Genomic DNA, 27,145 nt, shown 5'->3' with positions numbered 1-27,145 from the left:
TTCTTCTCCCAACATCTACATTTTAATTTTTCAGTAAAAAGTGAATCCCAAATTCTGTGTTAGCTCAAAAGATAAACTACACTCATCTTGGAGCTGAAGAGGATGGACAACTTTTGGGTGGATAGCTGGAGACCAGCACATCCAGACACAATAGCAGGGAACAGGTTTTTCTGTGGCTCTTACCAATTGTCCTCCAGTTACAGGATGTATTCTGATACTCTTCTGAGAGAAAGTCACTGCTGTAGCAGAGGAAGGAAAAAAATGACCAGGACAACAGTCTGATTCTCCACATCACCCAAATAGCTAACAGAGTTTATTTCTAAAACAGCTGGAATCCCATATTTGACAAAGTTGCAGACAGATGGAGCTTTCAGAACCAGGTTTACACTGAAGGAAACTTAAAACACTTTTGCTGGCAGAGGTACAGCAGGGAGGTGTCGAATTCCCTGCCAGACGGAGCTGTCATTCAACGACCCCCGGTGGAGCTGGTGATAACAGAAAATCTGTGCTTTTCTTGGTACACGTGCTTCATAAGGAGGATTTGGGGAAAGCAGGGAAACTTTGGCAGCAGAGATGTCAGTCTTCCAGTCTGAGAGCATCCTGATAAGGACATCTGGTGGGTCTATAGACCCTGCACTGTCACAACAGCCAAAGCTGCAGGAATATTTTAGCCCTATCAGTAGGCACAAAAATCAAAAGCGAACTGGTAGCTTACATCTCTTGATCCAGTATAAGCAAGTGCACTTGCAGCAAAACATATTCTTTGGATGATCACAGAACATAGTTCCAAAATTCTTTGGTTGTTAGACTGCATGAAATTCCCCTTGACTTTTTTTCTCCATATGGTGACATGTGACACAGTGATGTGAGAGGCTGAGAAAAAAAAACTAGTACAGTGCCAGGAGAGGGGGCATGGTTCCAGGAGGAAGTGGAAACAGCCTTTTTTGCAGAGCAAGCTCAGGCTCCAGCCCCAGTCCTTAGCAGGTGCTTCTCCCCACTGCCACTGCAGCACTGAGGTCTCAGCTGCACTCACACCATCTGCAGAGAACACTGGCTTGCCACAGGATTGCCAAAACCCTGATTGCCAAAGGGCTTAAAGCTTGTGGGAAGGTTCCTACTGTCAATCTGAGGTGATACCTCAGGAGGTGAAGGAGAAATAACATAGTCTTTTTCTTCTAGGGGGACGGGAGAGGTTGTATCCTTAAACATCTGTCCTATCAGTCCAAATTAAAGTCAGAGTGCTGTTTTCCAAAAACTGTAAAGTCAGTCTTGGCAGGAGGACTGGTGATCAAGCAGCCCTGTTGCAAAGAATTAGACACACACACACACACGTGTGTGTGTGTGTGTGTGAGTACCTTCTTCTGCAGGTATTCTCACTCAAAGTGCCCAAAATGAAGTCCCTTGTCACATAAGGCCATTTGACTGGCCCTGTGCTGGCAGCACAAGGAAAGCTGATCTATCACTGACACTGCTGACAATGGATTCCCAGATGAGAACAATGTTTGTTCTCTTAAGCCAGAGAGCCCTTGAGCCATGCTCAGTTCTGGTTGTTAAAAAGAAAAAAATGGCTCATTCCTGACTAAACACAAAACATATCATCTGAAGGTAGGGGGCAGAAGTTGAACATTGTAAAATAAAAATAAATAGCCAATATGAAATTATTAATAATATACCTGACTGTTATATGGTTTATTTGAATAATCCTCTGTATTAATGTTGAAGCACTTTATCTTGGAGTGAATGTACCTTAATCCACTAAAACCAGAATTTTGTGCTTTCAAATTCCTGCTCTGTGTTGCTCTAAACAAGGGCACTTTTGAAAAGGAATAGCAAAAAGAAGCACAGAAAATGTGCACTACGAGGAGGAGGATTCTTACCTCATCGAGTTATCTGTTTAGTTATTTTCATTTACTTATTCAAAATTTTTGACACTTTAGCAGTTAGCCATTTTTCTGTTGTCAGAGTTAAAAATAAATTCTAACTAAAGATACATATATTAGGATAGGAAAAAAAAAAGGTGACAACAAATAGCAATATATGTTGACCTGCCATGAGGCACAAAAAGTATTTTCTGAGAGAACCATTAAATTACTTAGCAGTATTGATGCAGAATTTCAACAAATAGAAAAATATATAGCATGCCAGAAAATGCTTTTTTTCTCCAGACTGTTCCTGGTAAACTGTATAAACCCAACTTTGCTGCATTGTCATGCAGTTATCTTGACAGAACAAACCAAGCTCTACTTCCCAGCTAGACATGAAAGGAGAAGCACCAAGGAGGAAGAGAGGCCCATGCTTCCTTTTTTTCTGCAAAGAATTCCCAGCTCACCAAAGATGGATTGCAAAAGGAAAGACAAAAGTGCCAAGAAGGCATTGTCTCAGTACTGAAGTTATATAGAATTTCATTATGATGCCAGGTTGGACAAAACTGAACTGTTTTCTCTGTCCAGGCTCTGGGCAGAGTCCCCAGGCATAGATTCCAGTTGAGGCAGAGTAAGTGACAAAACCACATGTAAGAGAGAGAAAGAAGCACATCGTTCCATTCACAATGGGCTTTTCATAAACACTGTTAGATTATAAAGTGAATAATTTATAGCAAATGCACAGAAATTTTCTACAGAAGTGGTCTTACTATGAAAAGGAGGAAAAAAAGATCCCATAAAATATTAAATGCATGTTCTTGGGTACATATTTTTCTGTATTTGGCAAGGCAATTTTTTACAAATAATCTTTGATTGCTAAAGATTCATGGAGAAAATCCCCAATTTCATCAAGTACTGTTGGGGCTAGAAGGAAGTGTTTGCAGTGATGTTTTCAAGTTGCAGTTCATAATTTTTGATGCTGGCTGAGCTGATGTTAGAAAAAGTCCACAGTTCTGATAGAAAGAGGTAACAAAGGCTTGGGTCAGCTTATCCAGGCACAAATTAGTTTTTAACTGTTCCTTTGTTAAATGTATAATCCTTGAAAGTTAAGAATCAGGTAGGAATTTGCAGGATTCCCCTTGTGTAAACAGATGGAGGAAATCAGAAGGAATTTTTCCATCCCTCTGAAAGGAGAACCAAACGACTGTCCAAATGAGTTTTAAATACGCTCATTGCAAATAGCTGGAAATGGCCACAGCCCAGCTTGAGAGACAGAAATTGTCTTTGAAACAAGCAGATTCTCCATTATAAACTTCTTTTTGGCGGGGAGGTGGGGGGTGCAAAAAACCTTTGGTTCACAACATTGTTTGGCATAGGCATTCAAGTAGATCTTCCAAAGTTACCAGCTTGTCCAGGCTAGTAACAAAATACCCACGGCTCTCTCCTCAGTAGTGGACACGCCTCTTTGGTATCCTGTTTTGTAAGGCAGACGTCTTGCACAGGTGATGGAGTCACACAGATGCATCTTGGAAAAGGAAGACAGTGTCACTTGTGTCACCACAAACAAATTAATCCAATTTATTATGCAACACACTGGAAACCTTTTGGTAAGGGTGGGGGAGGGAGAAAAGAAAGTGTTGTTATGTTCAGTATTTGCTAGAAGCAAGTTAATTTGCTCCTGTAGTTATCTGTTAACAGCTCTCAGTAGCTGTGATAAAGTCTGTGATGACAAAAAATTGGGAATTATTGCTTTTTGAGTAATTTTGAGTCATAACAACCAGGGCATTAAGAAATCCTTCCAGGTAGACACAGCCCTGTGCCAGAAAATATAAATATTCATTTTGGGAAGCATTCTGGCAGTTACTAAGCACAATACTCACTTGTTGACTGTGTGATGCATGAAACCTTGTAGGATGACCACATGCTTATAATACAAAGTATTGTAGCCAGGAACCCGAAAGTCTGGATGAGAAAACAAACAAACCACAAATACTTATGGAGCATTAGATGACACATATTCTGTGCATGTATGGGCACTTTTGTATATTCAGCTACACATTTTATGGGATTAACAGACCCAAAAAGAAGCGGGGTTTTTTTACTCCATTCTGCAGAAAGACTAAAAACCCCAAAAGTTTCTGTAGTATAATAGCAGCTTATGTCTTGTCAAGACTGAAAGACTGAGTCATACACAAGGAGGGAGAAAAAGCTGGACAGCAGCATCAAGTGTCAGCTTCTAAACTTCTCACTAGGATTCTGCAACAAAGAAAAGTCTGTTTCTAGCACCTCTGATTACTGCTCTTTTACTGCCCCATTCAAGCAAGTCTTCCCCTGCTGTCTGCCAAATAAACAAGTCAGGTAGGTCTTCTAGTCTGTTTGCATCATCAGGACTAAGTTTCTGAAAGTAATTCTTTATTCTGGAGGAGTGGTATTTCAGGTCCTGCTGTTGTGAAAATACTGTCACCCACACTTGGAAGTCATGCCTCTCTCTGTAAAGCCTTCCAGCCAAGAGAGGCAGAGAACACCTGCCAGAAATCAGCTTAGAGTCCCAGTGGGTTTTAGCTCAGGAGAAATTATCTTGAACAGGGCTCTGTTCAGGAGCAGGAAGCACTGAAAGCTGAACAAGTCCTTTAGGTAACTTCCAGCTGCTACAACAGTCTTTTGTCAAAAGCTAATTGTCCTAATTCTTCACCTAAATACATTAGTTCCTATGAGTTAAAGCAGAAGCCTTTAGTTTCAATGCTCTGGCAGGTCAAATACCAACTTTAGTGGTAAGTCCAGCATCTGACAACAAAACATTTTCGTTGGCACTGTGTTACAGAACATTCACTGAAATGAGCTAGAAGGTCATTCACCCAACCAAGACAGAAGTAAGGCAAGTATGTAAGAAAACAGAGGTACAAGTGATAGATATATTGCAAATTTAAAAGTATCAAGACTAATAAACACAGTCTTACCGCTCCAGCCACAAGTCCAGTTATATTGTAACTCCTGGCTGCTGCTACAATCGATCCGATGAGAAGCAGAATTGTACCAATTAAGTAATGAAGAAACTCCTGAAAAGACAAGCACAGCGTACATCAGAAGGGAAACCTATCTGGAAAGCATTTTGATATGTCTCAGGAAGAAAATAAGTTGGCAGAGATGACTCAAACCCTGAAACCCAAAGGAGAAAACATAGTTAAAAAAAAAAAAAAAAAAAACAAAAAAACAAAACCCAAAGCAAAACAAAGCAAAAAACCCAAAAACTAAAACCTAGCAACTCACCTTGTGAGTGGATTTTATACCAAACCTCAGTTTCTGTTCAAAAAAGAACAGTTTGGGTCTACTAATGCTACTGGAACAGGATTTGCTTACTGGGTATGGATGCAAGCCTTTCAATTCAGCACAGTACATTACTTCATTGCATCAAGTATGCACCTTACTTAAAGAGATGGTTCTGGAGGAAGGAAGGACCCTTAAGGATATATTTCTCTGGCCTATATGGAATGCCTAAGTGGAAACCAAATGCTCCTACTTCTGATAATACCAGAAAGTAAGCACTGGATCTACCGTTGCATTTACTAAAAACTGACATCAACTGAGACTGGAAACCGCAAGGAAGGAAGGGAGGGAAGCCACAAAAAGCACAGCTGCATTAAAATATGATGCCACGGAGTTTTCTGAGAGAGGACCTAGGCACTACATTTAAACTCTTTGGTGTGATAAGTATCAGTCCAGGAGCTAATTTTACCTTTTTATAAGCAGGGGTATCTGTGGGTTCCAATTTTGGATCCTCACAAAGCTTATGACAACCAGTACAGGTGTTTGCACACTGAACATGGGTTGTTTCTTGTGTAGCATGGAGAGGGGCAGGTGGATATCTGCTTCCTTTACCTGCATTGCACTACTAGCATGAGCCAAGCAAACAGAAAGGAGAAGAGAGATTCTGTCTCAAACCAAGAGATAGAATATAGTCCTAAAAGGAAACTGTCCAAGGAAAGCCCAGAAGATGAACAGTCTACCATACCAGTTTCACTCTGCTCAGGTGTTAAAAAGAGCTGAGGATGATTTTTTTCTGTAAAGTAGGCTCCGAGACCACAAGTTACTTTCCTAATTTGTAAACTTGTTTCGGGTAATCAAAACCTCAACCCTTGCATTTGCCAGAATAAATCATATGCATAAGGAGGCTTCTCTGACGCAGCAGGCAAATGGGACATGCCATTGCCTCCTTAGAGACATCAAATAAAGCAGTGTACACAGGCTACTACTTTAGAGGAATCCAAGGGATGGGCAAAGCTGCAGGAGAGTAATCAAAGGCCACATTAGGTGGAGAACCAACCCCGGCAGGGCCAGAAGGGTGCCCCTCTGGAGAAATACTTCCAAGCTTTAAAAGGTGTCAGCAATGAACAACCTCTTGAACCACTTCAGCTTTATGGCTGCAAATCACGCCCCTGATTGCAATGTAAAGATCCTGCCAGGAAACTCATCCAAATGCTGGCTGTAGTTTTCCAGACTTTCTTCCTCTTCTGTTCTAAAGATACTTAAATGTGACTGAAAATGAGGCTGTTTGTTTTGTAACAGAGCAGCAATGTTCAAGCATCACATCCTATAAAGCTTTCTGAAGCTGAGCAGCCACAAACTTCAGTGCCTTAAACTCTGGAACACTAAGGAATAATTAAACACACAACAACAACAACAACAACAACCAAAAGCATGCAGAGGCAAAAATAGAATAGTCCTGTTACAGCAATGCACACATTAAATGCTGCTCTGCAAAACTGTCATTTATTAAACTGTCATATCAACTTCACTCCTTTATTTCAATTCCTGCATCTGTATTATCTCTAGATAAATAAATACCTTTAGAAACAGGTAGTGGTGGCACATATTTGAAAAAACAAAGTATACATATTTTTTAGCTAAAAAGAAAAAGAAAATTAAAATTTTCTCTCTGGTTATAACTGGATGGATGGACAAACTGTTATCTTAGATCTGTAAATTACTTACATAGTTTCCATTAACCACCATCCAACTATTTCTTGGGTTTCAAAATTCTTTTCTATCTCTCCAGTTGGCTCTCCTCACTCCTTTGGTCCTTCTTCAGTGGAACTAACATATGTAAGGGAGGCATGTTCTAAGAGGTTGCTAAAATCCATCATCCCACACTAGGATGCAGAAGTCTTCTGTTAGCTGACCTGAGCCAGACCTACTGAGGAAGTTCAGGTCTCACATTTATGGTGCTGCCTGTTAGTTCTCTGCTAGGATATGAGAGATGGATGTGTATGGGAAATGCAGGAATGAGGCAGGAACATCCTGCAGGATATCCCAGGAACAGCCAGGCTACAGCAATCAGGCCGAGGCTCCTATTTTTTGCTTTTGTTTAAGTTATCTAAAACCATACCACAAAGAGGCACATCTGATTTAAATAGCACTCACAGACTTTATTTTGGGACAGGATGTAGCACATGAATTCTAATGCTATGATTTGGTACTTTAGCAATCCCTGAGCTGCTATAAATGACCTGAGCTAAGGCTCATCTGCTGAAGGCTTGATGACCAGTAGCTTCCTTTCAATTGTCTCTTAATAAAATTGTCGCCTTCCATATAGTAAATCCAGATTTATGTCTGTGTAAAGGAGGGCAGGATCAAATCCAAATCAGCTGAAAATCTTACAGTTACAGAATCTGCTGAACTGAATACAAGCAACAAAAGGATTTGCATAGGAGGCAAAAAAGGATTGAGTGAAAGACAGCCTATCTTTGTGAGACAGCACAAGGGAATGGACTGAGAAAGGGAGACACCAACCCCCCAGAGAGGAGAGGAGCCCAGACTTACCGCCAGTGGCCAGCTAACACAAGTCAGCTTCCTGTACACTCTGAAAATGTGCATGATGTAGAAGAACAAAATCATAACCAAGTCGCACATGGTGACAATCTGGAAGAAGCTGTAGGCACTGTAATCTGTCCATGAAGAACTATTTACGCTGATGAATGCAATTAGCAGTGAGATCTGGAAGACAAAAGGCATATTCAAGGTTTTCACTGTGGTGCTCAGAGGGTCCTGCAGATTATTTTAAGCACAACAAAATGGCATTTAGAAGACAAATATCTAATGTAAATGGGATGGTCCCAACAAAATAGAAGACAAAGTAACGAGCATGATAAGAAGGTTTTATGATTAGCTGATAAATGAGCTGAAGCAGCCATTGGGACTGGGGAAAGGGGCAATGGCCAGAAGGAAAGCAGCAGTTTCAGCCTGAAGAACTCAACTTGAAGATGTCTTTATGTACAACCGAAGAGGTCTCAAATAGAGAAATGGAACAGAATGCCTGGAGTTGCACCAGTGATTGAAGCATCTGAACCCCAGAGACTTTCAGGAGTTCACTGAAAGCTGTGAAAATGGAGGTGTCCATGAACACATCCATCTTCACTTTCATTTAGTGACATTTCTCACATGCAAAATAGGAGAACCTGAGCTAACAGTTTTACTCTTCGTTTTCTGCCCACCTAAGAGCAGAAGTATTAGGGGACTGTAAGGCAGTATCAGAGTAAATAATATAAATATTTGGAGGAACTGATTTAATTCACCTCACCCCCAAAACTTTTATAAGTTAACACTGCCACATAAAACTATAAAGCTTTAATGTACAACTTCTTTCAGCTGTAGGCTTGCTAAGGACAAAAGCTATTTCCTTTTTTTCTTTAATCTAAAGTTACTTGTTTGTTTTACTAGTCTTGCTGCTTCCATCAGCTTGGCTAACCTGGGTGATCAAAATAAATCTACTGAGAATATACTGAAATATTTTTTTATTACAGACTCAGTCAATGCATGCTTTCAGCCACTGTAATTTTTAGTTCATCTGAAGTCAGCCAGAAGCTGTAATGATTCACATTTTAAATGTTTCTCCTAGACATTAAAAACTACCTGAGGAAGCCAGCACTTCAAGACTGCACCATCTTTTCCTGCACACTCATCTTCCAAACTCCTAACCAACTGCATTCATTATCAGAATAATTTCCTTAAGATTAAAAGAGAAAAAACCCGAACATCCCAACCCCTAAACAACATAGCTTAGATTCCCCCTAAGTGTTAGCCAAGTTTCACCTGCTCAGTTCTATCTAAGTGGACAGGCTAAATATATGCACATACAAGGGCAACCAAAAGGTCTGTATGTAAAAACTTCACAGGGATCTGTCACCTTCACCAAACTCCATTCAGCCAGCCACATCAATGCCTTGACAATGAACCACCTCAAAATGGTGGCTTCAAAGAAAAATGTCAGTGCTCTGGACTCCTTCCCACACAAGTGTCTAAGCTGTTGTCAGACCTGGTCCAGCTCCATTACTTTTACTGTGGCAGTCCAAGGAGTTGATATTAGCCCTGCTCTCTGAATCTTAATGTCATTTAAGCAGAGTCATCTGACTTAGCCACTGAATAACCTGAACAATCAGAAGGAGATAATTTACCCTATAATCTACAAGAAACACTCTAAGTGATGCAAGACGCAGCTGTTATTTCCATAATTTAAAACTAAATTTAATGGAATTTTATTCTATAGGAAGACTCAACAACAAGTCACAGCAAGCACTGAGTCTTGCTCTTGGATAAAGGTGGGATGAGGACAACATTCTCTAACCTCCAAAGGCTAGAAGAAGTTTCCCTTATTCAGGTGTCTTCACAATAATCAGTTCACAGTTTCAATTACACTGTAAAAATCAAGAAGGAAGTGTTAATTCACAGAAATATTAAATCTGCCCACCGGCTCATTTCATGAGTCAATAATTAACTTTAGGAGGTTTTTTTACAGTGCACAAAGGGTAAGAAGGACTGGACTCTTGAAGTACAACCACCATCCAAATAAATAATAATAAAAAGCACTGGAAAAAAACCCTCTAGTTTAAGCTAGACCCAGTTCTTTCAATTTCATGGCAGTATTTTTCTTTTCAGCTAAAAGGTAAAAAAAAACTGAGAAGCATAAAGAAGAATGAGAGTCATTCAAGGACAGAAAATGCATCTGAGGTGTCACAACCCTCAGAAATAAGAAGATACATGGTACCAATGAAGAATCTGCTCAACACCCAACAGCGTAGAATTGTGGATTTGAACAAACATGATTTCCATTTCAACAGTTCTTCATGACTAAACCAACTCCAAATCCAATTAATAAAGATTCTCCCTTCTTTGATTTTAGATGTGCCTCAGCACACAGATAGGAAGAAATCACTGCATGGCAAGAGATAGTTCTTTCAAAGATTTACTTTCTTAGCATTAATCTTGCAACAGGAGATTTACCTGCCATTTCTAAAGAGGTTCCTTGGTTCACAGACGTGATTCTGTTTCACAGGACAAGTGCAAAGGGGACCCTCTCAACAATTTTATATAATGCTGTACCACATCAGCCACACTATATTGCTGGCAGGTACAGTCAGAGTCTAAAACTCACCTGTTGAAAAAAGAATGCTAACAAATACAAGTAATAGAGCCACACAATATCACTTGTTCTTTGAAACTGACAAATACTGAAGTTCCTTCACCAGACACTGGTTTTTCATGATATACAGGGTGATGACTACTTTTTTCCCCCCTGGGATGGATTCTGGTTTCCAGAGAACTGAGTGATAAAGTGATAAATATGTAACTGTCTGGGATACAGTTGAACATCTATCTCAGAAGTCAGTTTGTGACACAGTGAGAGAAATTAATGGCAAAGCACTGAAGTGATCAAATGTTATGAATGTTCTTTATGCATCTGTGCTAAGGGAAGCAGGTTTATATACCCTGAAAATAAAAACTGGAGGCACAAAAAAGTCCAGGGCACTGGTATTTCCATTTCAATGTAGCACTTCACAGGTCATAAGAGCAACAGAGACATAAGCCACAGGCAGCAAGCCAGTGTGACCAGAAGTACAAGTCAAGTGATGGTCAGTCTCATTAGAAGATTTCAGTGTGCTCCACAATATACATCCAGACTCCAGACCTGCATTACAAAAAGAGGTGAGGGACACATTGCAGGGCACTATTATTTAAGTGCTTTCTGGTTTCTGAGAAGCAAAATAAAGACCATATGCATTAATCAACCCTGAGGAGGGATTTCTGGATTTAAATAAAGTTCCATATTTACTCTGTTTCATAGAAGTCAATCAGCTTAAACTAACCCACTGCTTGACTCTCCTTTGGACCAGATATTTGAAGTGAGTTGTGAAGCACGTTTAGGGACACTGATATATATAAGGAACAATCTTGCAGTCAAGGCAATGTGGACTAAAGGCAGTCAGCACTCAGCAGACAGAAAAGACATAAGAGAGCCTGCAAGACTTTTACATAACCTGCATTCTCTTCCCTACTTGGAGCTAAAGATAAGGTAACCACATCCTCACAATGTGATTGTGCAAAATGCTGCCTCTTGAATGGCACTGACATATCTTCCCAAGCCTAAACCCCATTCTGATTTGAAGTTAACTGAGATCTACCAAAACAATAAAATATAATTTATTTTTTTTCTTGATGTAGGCTTCTTCCTAAAGCAGCACAGGAAGCTGTTGGCAACCATCACCACAAAAGCACATGGTTGGTTCATGGTCAGTGTGTTGTCCCCCAAGATCCCAAGGTCCTCTCTGGAGAAGTGCTTTCCAACCTCCAGCCTGTACTGGTGCAGGGCCTTACTCTCAAATACCTCCAGACACAGGACAAGGCATTTCCCAGTGTTGAACTTGATGAGCCTCCTCTCTGTCCAGGCTGCCAAGATCTCTCCCCATGGCAGCACACAACCCCCTAGCACATCAACCACTCCTCCCAGGTTTTTCATCATCTACAAACTTTACAGGAGTGCACTCTGCATCATCATTCAGGTCATTAATGAAGATGTGAAACAGTGCCAGCCCCACTGTGGACCCCTGGGGTACACCACTAGTGACTGGCCTCCAACTGGACCTTGTACCACTGATCACAACCCTCTGGGCTGGGTTGTTCAGTTTTAAATCTATTTTGCTGCCCACTTACCTAATCTGTACCCTGTCAGCTTGTCTGTGAGGATGTTATGGGAGACTAGAACCTTACCAAGGTCAAGGTAAACCACATCCATCACTCTTGCATTGTCCACCAAGCTAGTCACCTCATTATGGAAAGCAGTAAGGCTGGCCAAGCATCATTTCCCCTTTGTAAATCCATGCTGACTACTCCTGATCACCTTCTTGTCCTTCATGTGCTTGGAAATGCTTTCTAAGAGGATTTTCTTCATCATCTCCCAAGGGACTGAGGTGAAGCTGACAAACCTGTAATTCCCTGGATCGTCCTTCTTGCCCAAAGGTATTACATCAACCTGTTCAGAATGGCACACTTGCCTTTTGTACCTCTCAGGCTAGAGAAGACAGGGAAGGACTGGACAAAAGGGATACATTCCCCTCCTCTGTTCTGTAAAATGCTTCTGGAAGTGTTCCCAGTAAATGCTGTTTCTTTTTAAAAATCAACTGTTTCCTCCTTGTTTCTTCTTGTCCCTGACAAAGAATGAGCATCTGAAGTCCACTGATCATTATTACACTCAGTAAAAACCAAGTAAAATGTGTATCAAGACTTCAGGGAAATGAATCTTCCACTGCAGGAAAATTTAACACCTTCTTAACAAAAAGAGAGGAATCGTGCCTTTGTATTCAGAAGCGATTGTATAAAGGAAGAAGATACAACTTCCAATTATTCCTAAGGCAAAGGCATACTGGAGGAAAGGCCCACGGCATTAGGCCCAGATGCTGTTGTACCCCTGATTTCAGATGGTTTGAATTCCACCTCTAACTCCCCATGCTCACTCTTGGGTGGCTGTAGTCCTGCAAATGCAATTAGGTTACAGAGAAAGCTTGGCTCCAAACACCCTGTCCATATGGGAGTGGGCTGGGCATGGTGCTGACACCCAGAGCAAGCCAGCCACACAAGCCTCTGCCTCTCTGTGGCTTCCAGTCCTGTCACCAGGCACAGAGGCCACCAGTAAAACTGCCCAAGAGCTGCCTGCCCCTAGGACTAATGGTCTCGGCTCTCCTGCACTACTAACACACAGTGCTGGAGTGCATCAGCAAAGATGGAAAAGCCCAGGCCAAGCTGGCAAGTTCAAAGAAGATTAACAGAGAATCACCTGCTCCAAAAGAGTGTGTGCCCACCAGTCCAGAGATTACACGTACAATTTTCTTCACTAGTGCCCTGAGGGTAACAAAGGAAAGGACTTGTTTTGCTCTGCATGTACCTACAAGCCAGCTGGCACCACAAAGCATTTTCTGCTCATGTGGTAGAAGGTTGTAGTTTATCTGACCACAGAACAATTTTATAACCCAGGAATCAATCTGTGCAAGTGCTTTGTATGATCTTTTTCTACTGTCCTGCTATAATGGATGTCATAAATAAAGCTCTGGCTTTATTGCTAATACCTAATTCTTCTGTAACATTCGGAGAGAACTAAATTTTCCACAGACACAGCTACCTGCACAAACATAAATCCTGCATGATCTCCAATACTGAAAAGAAACTACTCTTAAAGGAAAGCTTGATGTTCTGAGGATGAGAGGCCCATTACCACAGGCAAACACTGACACAACAAGGGAGGAATTGTAAGTCGCTGGCTCTTGAATTCTGACCCCAGTTTTGTAATTCTATTTCTGTCTGAACTTCAGTAAATCATGCATTTCTCCACTTCAGCTCTTCCAGTCACCAAATGAGGAGTAACAAAGACTTCACATGCATTGTGCTAAAGTTTTGTACCTTCAAAACACTTCAGACATCTAAAATAAAGGCAAAAATGTTGAGGACTGCTAATAAATGTCTAGGGCAAGATGACTGTTTTCCTCTATAGAATGAATGAAAAAAAAAACCGCTCACTAAAAATACCCCAACAAATAAAGAAACAAAAAAAGACAACCCCCAAACCATACCAAAATACCCATATCCTTTGCCTCTCTGCTCCCCTCTCCAAAAATCCCTAATGGACAATTAACAAATCACAGATGTCACAGACAAGCAGCTGTTTAAATCATCCAAGGAGGAAGTCACACAACAAGCAAAAGGAGGAAAAGGTTCACTTTCTGAAAGTTTCTTTGAGTTCCTCCCTCAGCACACAAGATAAACAAAAATGAGAGTCCTAGCTCACTATAGAATGGAAATTGGTATTTATTTCCTGTCTGTCATTTATCTACATATAATCAACTGTGAGCAGTGATTCAAAAAGCACACCATGCACAAGCCATTGCAAATAAACTGTTTTCTAATCTCTAATGCTGGGACTACTTTACTACTCATCCCCTTGACCATCCCTGACTGTTCAGCGCTGCACCTTTTCAGTCACCCCTGTGCAGCAGCTCTTTCACTACTCTGCCAGGAGAGTGGAGCACAGGTCACCCTTTCCCACTGAGGCTGTACAAGCCCCTGCACAGTGATGATGTTCTGCTGTGGGTGTGGCACAAGCTGCCTTCACGGCAGCTCACAGGAGCTGGGCTTTCTGTGGTTAAAACGTGTTGATAACATTTCAGTGTTTCTGCTGCTGCTGCTGAACTGGGCTCACACAGGAACAAGGCTTTCCACCTCTCTTCTCCCTCCCCTCCTCCCAAAGCAGTGGGCAAGACACTGGCAATGACAGCTGGCTCCAGCTGAGCAATGGGATTTTCCAGCCCATATGATGTCGTGTTCAGTGATAAAAGCTCAAGATAAGGAGGTTTAAGGGGAAATATTTTATGTTATAGCACTTCTCTTCCCAAGCAACCATTACATATAGAATCATAGAGTCACAGGATGTCTTGGGCTGAAAGGGACCTTAAAGACCATTTTCCCCAACCTCCTGCCATGGGTAAAGACAGCTTCAGCTAGACCATCTATCCAGCCTGGTCTTGAACGGAGTAGTGGAAGAATTTACAGCTTTGCTTGTGTGTGCAGCTTTTGCTTTCCTTATAAAACTGTCATTATCTTGATCCATAGGTCTTTTTGCCTTCCTTCTATTTTCTCCCCATTCTTCAGGGGAGAGCAGTGAGTGAGAGGCTGGCTGGGTGTTTGGCTACTGGCTGGGGTTAACTCACTGCATATGTGGCCTACCCCTTATCTGGATTTCTAGCTGCTGTGGCAGTACAAAGAACAGTATAAAAAACTTCACTGCAGAAAGACACAGGCTATGGTTCTTACAAATCCCAAGATGATGTACTGAATTGCCAGCCTGAAACTGCTATCTTACCATGTAACTTGAAGCTCTGGATAATAATTTTCTTTCTCTATATAGAAATAAGATGTGAAATGCCAACCTAACTGCAGGAGGAAAGATAACATTAATAAGAAGCAAAATTGCCTGAAGGTGCCCAGTTACAGAGAAACACTATAACTCTTATCTCAAAGTTATACCATAATACTGTGACATACACATCCTCATGTATAATCCACCCAGCTCTGTGTTATCTTTTAATTTAATTACTTTGCCATGCAATGTACAACCACATCCTTGTGTTTCTGAGTAGTTTTTTCTTTACTTTCCCCCTCTAGTATATCCTCCCATAAGAAGAGACAACTTTTTGTCTCCAGTGTTTCCTTTCCTTTTTTCCCCTGCCCTTTATTCTCCTTTCCTCTTCTTTCCCTCCATTACATTCCACATTTCTTCTCCCTTTGTACCTCTCACTCTTTCCCATCCAAATTTCCCTCTATACATGACAATGCACCCCAATTCCCTCTTTTAATGCTTCCTAACTATCTTTCTCACTCTCAGGGCATGTACTGAAATCAGCTAACCAAAAATTAGCACCATTCAGGGGATGGGATTCAGCACAGTGCTACATCTGCACAAACACTGTAGGCAGCAGCTCTGGCTCACAAGTTTCCTGTTGGTAACACCTAAAACTGCTTTTCTTTTTCATCCATTGTACTTGCTGGAGGACTGATGAACCTTTGTACAGCTTTAATGTCTCTCCTCCTGAATCTGAAGAGGAGGACCCTGAGAACTATTCATAAAATTGATAAAACCTGTTTCATTTCCACTATCTTAAAACTGACCCAAGTTTTAATGCAAGCGATTGTACAGAAACTCTGTCTGCAAATTTGGAGCAAGGGACAGAACTGACTCCCATGCAGTTTCATCACAGCCTTTAAAAAAAAATAATAATAAGAGCTAAATGCTTTTTGTATTTGAAGGAAAAAAAAGTCAGTTTCCAGCTTGTGACACCAGCCAAGATAGTAAATGGAATTTTCCATCCCTGTGAGAGCCAATCAGGATAACTGTGCCCCAGAGAAATGTCACTGACTACAGCTGGACATTTCCAAATGTTACACCTCAAAACAATGAAGCAACACCCACATATTATTAAGTACATATTTCTGGATGGAGTGAAATAATTTGTAACAGCTTCCCCAGTCAGAAAGACGAGCAAAACACAGACCAAGGTCACAACTGCAGCTCATGCAAGACTGGTTCAGCTAATTTAAGCAGCAATGTTGACTGCTGCTGTAATCGAGATTTCCTTCTTCCAGGGCAGTGTTGGAAATGTGAGCTGCAACAGACAAACCTCTACTAGAAAAAGAAGATAAAAGGCACGGTCCATTTGAGACTTCATTAATGACAGATGAAATCAGCTGCCTGCAAGTGCATAGTTCTGTGAAGCAGTCAGTCTTTGGTTGCACAATCATCTCTCAGCCTCTGCGTCTGGGCAGATTTCCTTCTTGTCTGGCTGCTTTGCTAAAATAAGGAGGCTGCCTGGCCTCTGATAAGTCACTTCTCTTGTGCACCACCATCCACAGGCTATTTATTGAAGATAAAAATGGTGGGAGGGTGAGAAAAGGCGAAATAATCTTATTCAGACCCTCTACAACACAGATAAGAGGACAATCCTAAGTACAAGCAAGTGGTATTCTATATCTATTAATAAGAAATTATCTATCTGCTCAGGCCCAGGCCTCAGTGGTAGAAAAGGGTGTGGGGTAATCCCAGAACCAGCATATGAAGGACATTATTAAAGAGCCCTTGTTGCAGGGTGTTAGCCGTGGTCATTAAAAAGGCAATTCTTCGTAATGACTAGCTGCAATTTAGTCTTGCCTGCCACCGATCACAGTGCATGCAGGACTCCAATCCCTCCCCTGCCAGCTGAGCTCAATCCCTGCCTCAATCCCACAGCTGCCTGCACACACTGAAAGGCTCTACACAATCCTGCATGTTATTTACTGAAAGCTGAGGACTTCATAGTTACATGGCAAACAATATGCTATATTCTCACCAGGCAGTGAATTAGTGAAAAAAAAGAAAAGCTTGTTACCCACAACAACCTCATAATTTTATTGCTTCTTCTCTCCAATTTGTTTAAAAATCAACTTAAATTTGAAATATTTCAACTGTGAAAGCACTATCAGTAAGCTTTTCCAATCTACAAAAAAGCTGCACACACAACCCTCAAAGTATTGCAGCAACTGAGTAACATTGCACAAGTGGCATAATGCAAGTTACAAACAATTCCCCAAACACATAAAATCCACTGCAAAACACTATTAATGGCACAGCTGACTGCTAGCATGTCTGCAAAGGATAGGAACAGAATTTTTCATACAGCAAATGCCTTAGAAATGTTCCAGCTCTGGGAAACACATCTGCTTTCCCTCTAACTTTCAAAGAGGCTCCACCTGCAACAACTAAAAATACTACTGTGGACAAAGCCAGGAGAACCCTGTAGCTTGTTCATGTATTAATAAGGAATTAATTCTCTGTGCAGGCAACAGCCCCCATGTAACAGCTAGCTGGCCACCCACTCCAGTGATCTCTCCCACAAGTAATAATCCCCAAATTATGGATGAGCCTGCTTTTTCAGGTAAGAGCAGAGACATCCTCTGTATAACTGTGTTATTCTTCTGTAGATGCAAAGATGCAATTATTCAGCCTATGCTCTCTGCTCTTCCCCCAGCTGTGGTGCTTGTTGGGAACCTGCATCACACACAAACAAGCTCACTTAGAAGAATACCACCTTATTGCTGCAAAAAACCCATTTATGCACGTGGCCCCTGCTGTACTTCACCCCACTGTAGAAGATCATTTATCTTGATAAATGATCATATAATTTATGATCATTATCATACTAGAGAGAATCTAAATCACATCTCAAAAGACTACAGGAAGTAAAAAACATCGTAAGAGACTTTAATCTTCAGACTCCCCTAGGAGAAACTGGAGTATCTGGTGATAGCAACCAAAAATGAGGGGAACTAGTATTACCAAATCTCTCCAGACTCAAAAATTGCACAGTAAGCTGTGTTTGATACTTCTCTCTTCTGCAAGGCAAGCAATTCTAACATCTAGATCCTCCTGGGGACCCATGTCAACATTCTCTCCATCTGGCAAACCTGAAAGCCAGACAGAATGACAGGAGAAGACAGTCCACAGTGTGAGTAGGTTTGTGCAAATGGAGAACCAACTGCAGGAAGCTGCCCACCTCACCTGCCATACTTCCTTATAGTTGACTGGGAAGGTAAACTGCTGGCAGGAATCAGGCACCTCTGAGACCACCACTCTGAACCATTCTCATATATACTGTTTGGCTTGTTTGGATTGCTTGCCCATTGAAAAGCAGTGAAGTCTCATATTGCCAGTGAAGTCTCATATTGCCAGTAACATACAATATGGAAAGAGCTTAATCCATTCTTGTGAGCTATAGAGCTCTTGTAGATAAATTTCATGGCTATCTAAAAATGGATCCACCAACTGTGCATGGCAATACCACCCACAGAGAAGGAGCCCATGTTAGCAGGCCAGCCAAGCCTGGTTCAGACTGGCTGGCTGCTAGAAGCCCAGGGTACATTGTACACATTTACAGATAGCAAAGTTCCCATCATGTCCTGGATGTCCAACACATACCTAACAGGACAGAGCCAGTGAAAACTAAGATAGAAACATACAACACAAAAACCAATACCCCATGGCACCAATCATTCTAGTTAACCTATCAAATTAGATGCATGAAAAATAAAAAGCAATCTCATCTTCCTGGAAGTTGTTGCTGAGATCAAGGGATACCATGTGAACCACATGGTGATGTCTCATGCCTGTCAACCCTCAGCGAGCAATCTGCTCATCACTCCTCCTTACAGATGCTGCTCACAACACAACCCCTTCTCACTGTCTGAGGCATTTAGTGCTTGACTGATTCAGATCTTCAGTTGACACCTGCCATATCTCTCCCTGCCTCAGAGATCACCACACTGACATCTGGCAGTCGCACAGTTAAAAAGTTCTTATCTATCATCTCCAGCAAGGGCTTTGCTAAGCCATGGAAATGGAGCCTTGAGCAAGGTCTCCTTGAATAAGAGGAGGACTCATTTACATCACTGAAGTCCACGTTTTTAGTTGTGCTGGCATATCATGATTTTCATCAGAAAAATACAGATGGGAGTTCTTGAAAACGTCAGGACAATCCCCAGATGAACTGGCATCATCACAGCCTGGCTGCTGGATCAGGGTGGGTCTTTGCACACCAGAGAACAACCTTTTCTAAGTGTGTGAGTATTTGATGCTTAGCAAGATGCCAGAGAAGTGAAGACTGATGAAAGAGGGGAAAAAATGAGAATAGATGAGATTACCCCGTGGCACTGTTGCAGCTGACAGCTTTCAATGAGTGCCTGGAGACTGACAGGCCTCTCCAACAGGCTGAGACAGCACTCCTATGCCAGAATACTTGGATACTCAAGCAATTTGCCAAAAGGCTCAACAAGCCAGCAGGTGAGAAGCAGCAAGTGGGGGCTGTGCTTTTCCCAAACAAAGAAAAGAGCTCTTGCAGAGCATGATTACAGACTCGAGGAAAATAGGCCAATTCAGCCTGCAGTTCTGCAGCTGCTGATGGTCATCTCACATTAACAGCATACTTCTTGCCCAGCTGTCAGCACTAGTGTCTTGAACTCATTAGTGGTACTCCTAAAAAAAAGCAGCAACACAACAATCTCCCAAAAATATTATAAGAAAATTCCCCCTGAAGCAGCTTCTCAATTTTGTCATCATCACAGTTCCATTTTCCTTAAGGGAAGTTGTGAGCAGAAGAGGAAGCCCTAGGCATTGCAGCTGCTGCTATTGTAGCAGGAACAGCAGCCAAGTTTGTTTTGGCTTTGAAAACCCAGCCTTGACCAGTCATGCACATCTGTCCTTGCCATTACATTTATCAAATGACCATCACAGTGCAGGGACTTGTTTCAGCCACAATGACCCCTTTAAGAATCTCAATTATGCAAAGAAGAGGAAGCTCACAGGTGGGTGAAAGGAAATCACAGCAACTTCAGAGTCTGAAGTATGTACAGAAAATAGCAATTTCTGGCTGCTGTATACTTTACATATCACCACAAAACAGGAGGACAAGGCCACAGCACATATGCCATGACAATAGCACAAAGGGGACAGCTCAGCCGCAGGACTGAGTGAACACCTCACAGGGACTCCCCAGGGAGGGGAGCGGAGAAAACACTTACTCATAGAAGGAAACACTGTCTGGCTTTGGGGGACAATACCCCGGTAATGCAGAGCTGGTACCAGAGCCTCAGGGTCAGCTGTGCTTCTCTCACTGATGGCTTCTGCTGGATCACAGTGAGACACAACAAATTGTTCCAGCCCCTACAGCCCTGGAACGCAGCAATGGATGTTTGGCAAGATGCTCTTTGTCATGGCTTTTTTTTTTTTTTTTTTTTTTTTTTTTTTTTTTTTTTTTTTTTTTTTTTTTAAATTTGTTGTTGTTGTTGTTGTTGGTCTGAGCGGGTGGAGACTGAACTTGTAAACAAGGGATCCACTGTTTTCTGTCACTCTGTGGCAGGAGAGGAGGATGATGTTCAAAGGGGCACCATCTCCAAACAAAATGAGGACAGGGAACACACGGCTCTTGCACATCTTAAAAGGAAGTCGTAGAGCAGCAAGAATCCATGTTTTTCACCATATCTTATTATCTACAGACACCATATGACTGTGGATAAGATTTTTAAGATTTTTAAATGGCACCTTAAAATTTAACTTCCCATAAATCAAATGTGCCAGGAAACTACTGCCAATACTTCACTCTGCTCTTTCAGGCATAGTAAACATATCTCAGGTGATGTGGTAAATTTCTATGCTTCATTTCCCTTTTTTTTTTGTTATTTCAGAAAATGTATTTGTTGACCCCTGTTTAATCACCTCTACAGAAAGAATCACCTCTACATGCATAGAGATTGCCAATGAATGTATTGCAACAAATCCTAATGGATGCACCAAATAAGCAATGAAAGATGGCTTCAACTTTGAGTTTCAAGAAAGCCTCTTAATAAGTAACAAATAAAACATTCACTGACACATTCAGAGCAGAAATATCCTAGTGTTTAATAATGACTATAACTGTCTTTTTACAAAATATACTGGAGTCGATTTTTTTCACCTTCTAGAGCAGTTTCAATATCAGAAAAATTATGAGTTTCTTTTTTTTCATGAAAGAGGTAGATAGAAATTAAAACAGATGGTACAAAACCTTCTCCCGCTCAAGAGAAAAAGCAAAAGGACTACATTCTCAGCTTGTGATTTGAAGCACATGGAACCACTTCAAGCTTATGTATTTCCTGCCCTTGCATGCCAGACACTTGTTCTTGCCCACAGTAGCCTCTATGGCTGCACTGCTCCCTAAAAACACTTACGGAAAAAGAAAACCCAGAGAGTTGAAGTAAAGCTCCACTAGTTCCCTGGTACTGTGTAACCTGGTGGACATCTGCATCACTGCAGCTGAGAACAGCTGCACAGAGACAAGACAGAAGGGGAAAATTCCTTAAAATGGTGTTGCTTGTGAAATTTCACCTCATCAAATAAAAGTGTGTCAGCATACCAGCAAGCACTCCTTGGTTAACGTGCGGAGAACACAGTGTTTGCTTCCAGCTCTTATGCAAACACCTGGACAGAAAAAATGGCCACCCAGAGCAGCAGCATGGAAAAACACCACTGGCTGAGACAGATGGCTTTGGTGCTCTCAGAGGGGAAATAACAGGACCTCCCAGTCCTACTGGGCTTAATTACTAAGCTTGGACATTCCTTACTCGAGTGCCCCAGCTTACTTTGGAGCCATCTAAGACACAGATAGTTTTTTTCTTTCTCTTTGTTCAACATGTCCAGCCTGTCCTTTTACTGCAGTTTCTAGCAGAACAACAAAAATAATGAGCTGCTACAACAGCACTGACCTTGGCCTCAGAAAATGCGTCTCATTGCTTAGCCAGTAGTTTATCTTGCACATTTTTGGGGTGATTCTCGTCCATCCCCCAGAAAGCACAGTCTATACAAGACTCACAGACAGGCTTACAATTTTAGCACCTCTGCATATCACCAGAGTGCCTCTCTTCTGACTGAGCAGCTTTATTGCCACAGAGGCAAAATCATGTCACTGACACACTGCTGCACAGAATTAGATGTTTTACTTCAATCACCTTCATGGACAGAAAGATGTTTCAAGATAAAGTTAAAAGACTGAGTAGCTCTCAAATAATTCCAAGCAACACTTGTTTTTGTGAATTTCTTTTTCTTGCATCAATGATTTTGATTAGAAATTGTTTTCTTGTACTGATTTTTGCTTTCTTTTCATATTTTAACTTCTTCTGAATATAGCTCCCCAGTAAATTTGTCTGATATTATACAGCACATTGAGAAATGGAACTTGGCTACAGCAACCTAACTACCAGCAGTCTTGAAGCTTCAGTGTTAGATGAATGAATATTCTCTTGAATACCATTATGCAACTATATGTTAGCATACAAATAACCCAGAGAGGTTTCAGCACACTTCAAAGTTGCTCAGAATTACTGACTTGTTGGCCATTCACTTGTCAAGTATGTAATTGCTTTTGAAGGCATACTTTGAAAATTAAATAGATACTCTGCAGAAAAGCTTTAGCTATTGCTTTAGCATTCTTAACAAGTTAAAATGCTGTTGTTAAGTCAACTTTTATAGAGTTTATCCTTTTTTGACACTATAGTTGCTTGTAAATTTTTTCTTCAGCCTTGAGAACGTAATTTTGATTTTTTTGTTTTCTGTCCTGTGAAACTGATGGCTCATATTGAGCTAACAGAATCAGCACTGGTTTCAGCTTGAAACACCTTCTGTGTTCTGAGGCTGTGCTTACTCTGACAGAGCTGTAACAGCAACAGTGGTGTCATTGTGGGAACACTGGCCTTCAGTCTGAACTGTGACCAAAGTTAGCTTGGCCTGACCTGGGGGAAATGAAAGAGAGGCAAAGAAGGCCATGGTCACTCCACACCTCTCAGGAAAAAGAAGTGGTGCAAGAACAGTTTGAGAAGCCTGAGAGACCTGCACAAGCAGGTGCTGTGCCATGATGGCTCTTCTACATGTGAGCTCAGCTCTTCTTTTCTGTCTTCAGCCTGTATGGTCACACTCCTGCAAAGCTCTGCACCAGACACTTTGGACAGGTGATACAATCACTCCTACCATGTGCCTAAGAGAGTGGGACACCTCTACAGGCTCCCTGTCTAACATGGGCTATGCTGACAGCAGGACCTATCCAATACAGAGTCAGTGGCATCCTCCAGACTTCAACTGTAAAAATATTAAAAGCACATGAAGGGCTCCAGGACAAATTCAGTGGAACCAGACTTGTTTCAATCTATCAAAGCTGGTACTTGAGCCACCTTGGTAACAGTACAAATGCACATTCATACCACTGACCCTAATGGCACAGGATGCCTCAAAAAACTCCCAAGAACCCAATTACTGAGAACTTGCCAAGCCAAGCAGTGGAGGTTCCTACAAAGGCTTACAATAAAACAAGCCAGCAGTAGCACAGAAACAAAGCAAATGTGCCTCAACCAAACCAGCACAGTCCATGCAGAATGCTGAAGAGTGCCATCTATGTCAATTTTGGCAAGGTGGCTGAAATTCAAGTCATTCAAGTCAGTTTCTGTGGTTGAAGTGTATTGTGCATACTGATACCCACAACCACTCACACACTGGGTTAGTACACTGCTGCTACAGAACCAAGGTGGGCACAGTGGGATCCTGCATGTAGCCCTAAGAGATCTTGGCAAAATAGCAAATACCAAAAAAAAAAAAAAAAAAAAAAAAAAAAAAAAAAAAAAAGAGAGGGAAAGAAAAGGAAAGAAAAAGCAAAAGCTGCATTGACAACATCAAGTTAAACCAGCAGAAGTAAGTTAGATGCTGAAATACTTTGCAATTTCCTGTTAAAATCAGAGTGGCAGTTCAGACTGGATTTTGAAAAGTGCCTCAGCTAAGGTTAGTAACAGTCACACATGGAAAAGCAGCTTTCAAATTGTCTTACTGCTACACAAAATACACCAGTCTGAATAACTGTGCTTTCTCCTCCATTTTATTTTCAGCATACTTATAGACTATTCCCTAGGCCACAAAGTCAATGCTTAAAATACACCGTCTTTTCAAAGCTTATAACCATTCTGCAAGGTTAAAGAAAATTGTCTAGAAAAGAAGATAAAGAAATTTGTGTAGGCTTACAGGCCAGAAACACTTCTTTCTTCTCAATTTCATTCTATGCTAGACACTACAGCACCCAGAATTTCAAGAGAAAGCACTGGTAACACCCAAATTAGCAACAATTCAGGCTGCACAATCTCTTCAATATTCCTGAGTTTCTGTTTCTCAGCAGAAGGCTGAAGTGGTGAAGGTCCTACAGCAGAACAGCTGTAACATTCTATTTCTTCTCCTATGCTTTTTTCATTTTCTTTTATTTCCCTCCTATGATTTCCATAGCATGCTGTTGTTATCTATTAGAATTATGTCACTCACATAAATATACAATTGTTGGGGTTTTTTAGCTTGCTAGCACAGCAAACAGCCCTTAACATTACAGTAAATGGTGAAACCTTTTTTTCTTGCTCTCTATCACATCCTTTATGTCTTGGTAAAGTGGACTGAGGAAGAAAGAGAGCACACAAGTTGTAACATTTCCTCTTCACAACCACAACCACTCAGAGGCCCAGTACACAATTTAGTGTGATATACATCCAACCCAAATGACCTTATCTTTGCCCTTTGTCAGCATAAGCGTTCTCCTTCTCAGTAAGACCACAGCCACCAGCCACACCAACACTAGTGCAGGAATGTTACCAGATTCAGCAAAAAGGAGAATTAACGTAGGAGAACTGAATGCTAATACAAATGGACCTGTGGGTATATATAATGTCAGTATATATACTGACTTATACTTCTTTAAGAAGACATAGAAGAGAATTGCAAAAAATATTTCACTTTCTCTATTTTATTGGGTGCAGGAGTAAACAGGGAACAGATGTATTATGGTTCTTTCTACATGCTACAGCATAAATGTGGTTTTCTTATGGAATTATTTGAGAAGACACTGTTGTGATATGTGATATTGCAAGAAGTTCATTTGCCCAAAGTTCCTTGAATACCTGAGGTAACTCCTACTGATGTTTACAGGCAAGATGAAAAGCAGAAAAATGTAAGAAAGTGAAGCTGAAAGAGTGCAAAGAAAAATAACTTAGATTATTTTAACTTCTGTTAAAGTCACTGAAGAAAGCCACTTACTTAAATTTGGATGAATTTCAGATTGGATGGCATTGATAAAACACGACTTCATGCAAAGTATGTGAAGCATTACATAAAATTACATAGATTTACATCCAGCACATGAAAATATGTAAAGCATGTAATGAATGCATGCACTTAATACATGCACCAGAAACTGACATTACAGCACAAATAACCATGCTGTGGTAAGTCTAGGAGTTACACCTCAGAGCTGTAGACACCACATTAGGGTGGAGGGCAGAGAGGATTAGCTCTTTCTAGCCCATAAAAGGAACTGCTCTTTCCACAGTGGTGAAAGCAAACCGACTTTCAGCTCATCAGCAGAGCACAAGTCTACTGTTTTAGGGCTACAGGTTCAGTTGCAATGTAGACACATGCACCCTTGTCTCCTCAAAAGATTCCCCAGATCCACTCAATGGTTTGGGAACAACCCAAGCCAGAAGAAGGCAGCAGACAACTCTTTGTGTTCCTGCTGCACAGAATCCATAGTGAGGGACAGCCCCGAGGTCTTGTGGGTGCAGATGCTCAGCAGGTGGAGGCAGCCATGACCAGTCATGGTCAACCTCATCTTTTGCTACTGAGGGTCACTTCTAGGGGCAGCTGAGAGCTAATAATGAACTGGAAGAAACTGGGCAGCTTTTAAAGAGAAACTTGAGGATTTGATATTACTATTCAGTAACTTAGAACATAATGAACCCTAACTTTGAATGCCAGTTTAGAAATCTGAGTGCTAACAAACTACACAACTTTAAAAAAATGACTGGACAAATACAGGCAGAGGGAAAGAAGGCACTGGGAGCTTACAAAAGATGAAGGCAACAGCTCCAGGATAAAACACTGTCAAGGCACAAGTTTTTGCAGGATAAAATGTACGTGTGGAGGTACCAGTACATGATGTCTTTCCTGCTCTTTCCTGGGCATTATCACTGCCACTACCATAATTAAGCTGACAAACCACCCCACAGATAATTATGGCCCATAAAAATGAGAAAAGAGCTTATCCATCTGTTAATCTTCTCCACATCTGCATGGAGATGAATTTCACGCACTGACTTGAGGCATCAGCTCAAACCCTGGCAGCGTTCCACCATGGGCTGCTTTCGAATTCCAGCCATGCATGTCCCCCAGCCCTGCCCGTGTCCCGGGTCACTGCTGGAGGTGTCAGGCAGGGCGGGGAGGCGGCTGGAGCTGCAGCCTCAGCTGTACAGGCGCCCATCTGTGCCGGACCGCTGTGGGCAAGTTTTTAGGACTGCTGGCTCCTAAAAACTTACCCCGGCTACTGAAGGAGGTGTTGCACAGCAGCGCGCTGTGCCATCGCATCACGGGGCTACAGTTGCTAATGGCAAAAAGTTAACACAGCTACTCTGGGCTGGTACACGCCCGTCTGTCCGGCCAGGAGCGCTCATTAGCGGCTGCATTAGGAAGGGGCAGAGGCAGACAGACGGCAGCGCTTCTCTCTGCCAGAGGAACGTGGGCTTTTCGTCCTGCCGGGAGCAGCGAGAGCCAAACCCGCTGGAGGCGCGGCCCCGGCACGGCCCGACGGGGCTCCCCGGCCGCCGCAGGGACCGCCCGCACCATGAGCGATTCCCGGCGCTCCGGGGCCCCAGCAGGAGCGCCCCCCGCCCCGCCCGCCCCTTACCATCTGGGCCACCTTCAGCATGCCGGCGCAGGAGCGGAAATAGCCGCCGTCCACCAGCTCCACGTCCGAGCCCGCCGAGGAGGAGGCGGCGGTGACGGGCGGCGGGCCCGAGCTGCTCACCCCGGTGCGGATCACCCGCGCCCCGTGCGACAT

The 27,145-nt window shown here is 42.0% G+C and overlaps 1 protein-coding gene across 3 annotated transcripts; it reads right to left on the bottom strand.

The window, feature by feature from the left end:
• Positions 1 to 171: 171 nt before the first annotated feature.
• Positions 172 to 27,145, bottom strand: CMTM7 (CKLF like MARVEL transmembrane domain containing 7; the record flags this gene model as incomplete). Of its 3 annotated transcripts, none has more annotated exons than XM_083873985.1 (5): positions 172 to 3,387; positions 3,743 to 3,824; positions 4,820 to 4,918; positions 7,680 to 7,853; positions 26,993 to 27,145. In XM_083873985.1, 5 exons carry the CDS (start codon positions 27,143 to 27,145, stop codon positions 3,374 to 3,376), a joined length of 522 nt encoding a protein of 173 aa, XP_083730111.1. In that variant the 3' UTR covers positions 172 to 3,373. The 3 variants fall into 3 exon arrangements, with proteins under 3 accessions (XP_083730111.1, XP_083730112.1, XP_083730113.1); XM_083873986.1 differs by having other exon boundaries at positions 27,005 to 27,029; XM_083873987.1 differs by lacking the exon at positions 26,993 to 27,145 and adding an exon at positions 9,481 to 9,531.

Source organism: Zosterops lateralis, assembly GCF_965231275.1.
Source record: "Zosterops lateralis genome assembly, chromosome: 1".
Lineage (NCBI taxonomy): Eukaryota > Metazoa > Chordata > Aves > Passeriformes > Zosteropidae > Zosterops > Zosterops lateralis.
Note: the sequence above shows the minus strand (reverse complement) of the source record. Positions and strands in the feature narration are given on the sequence as shown.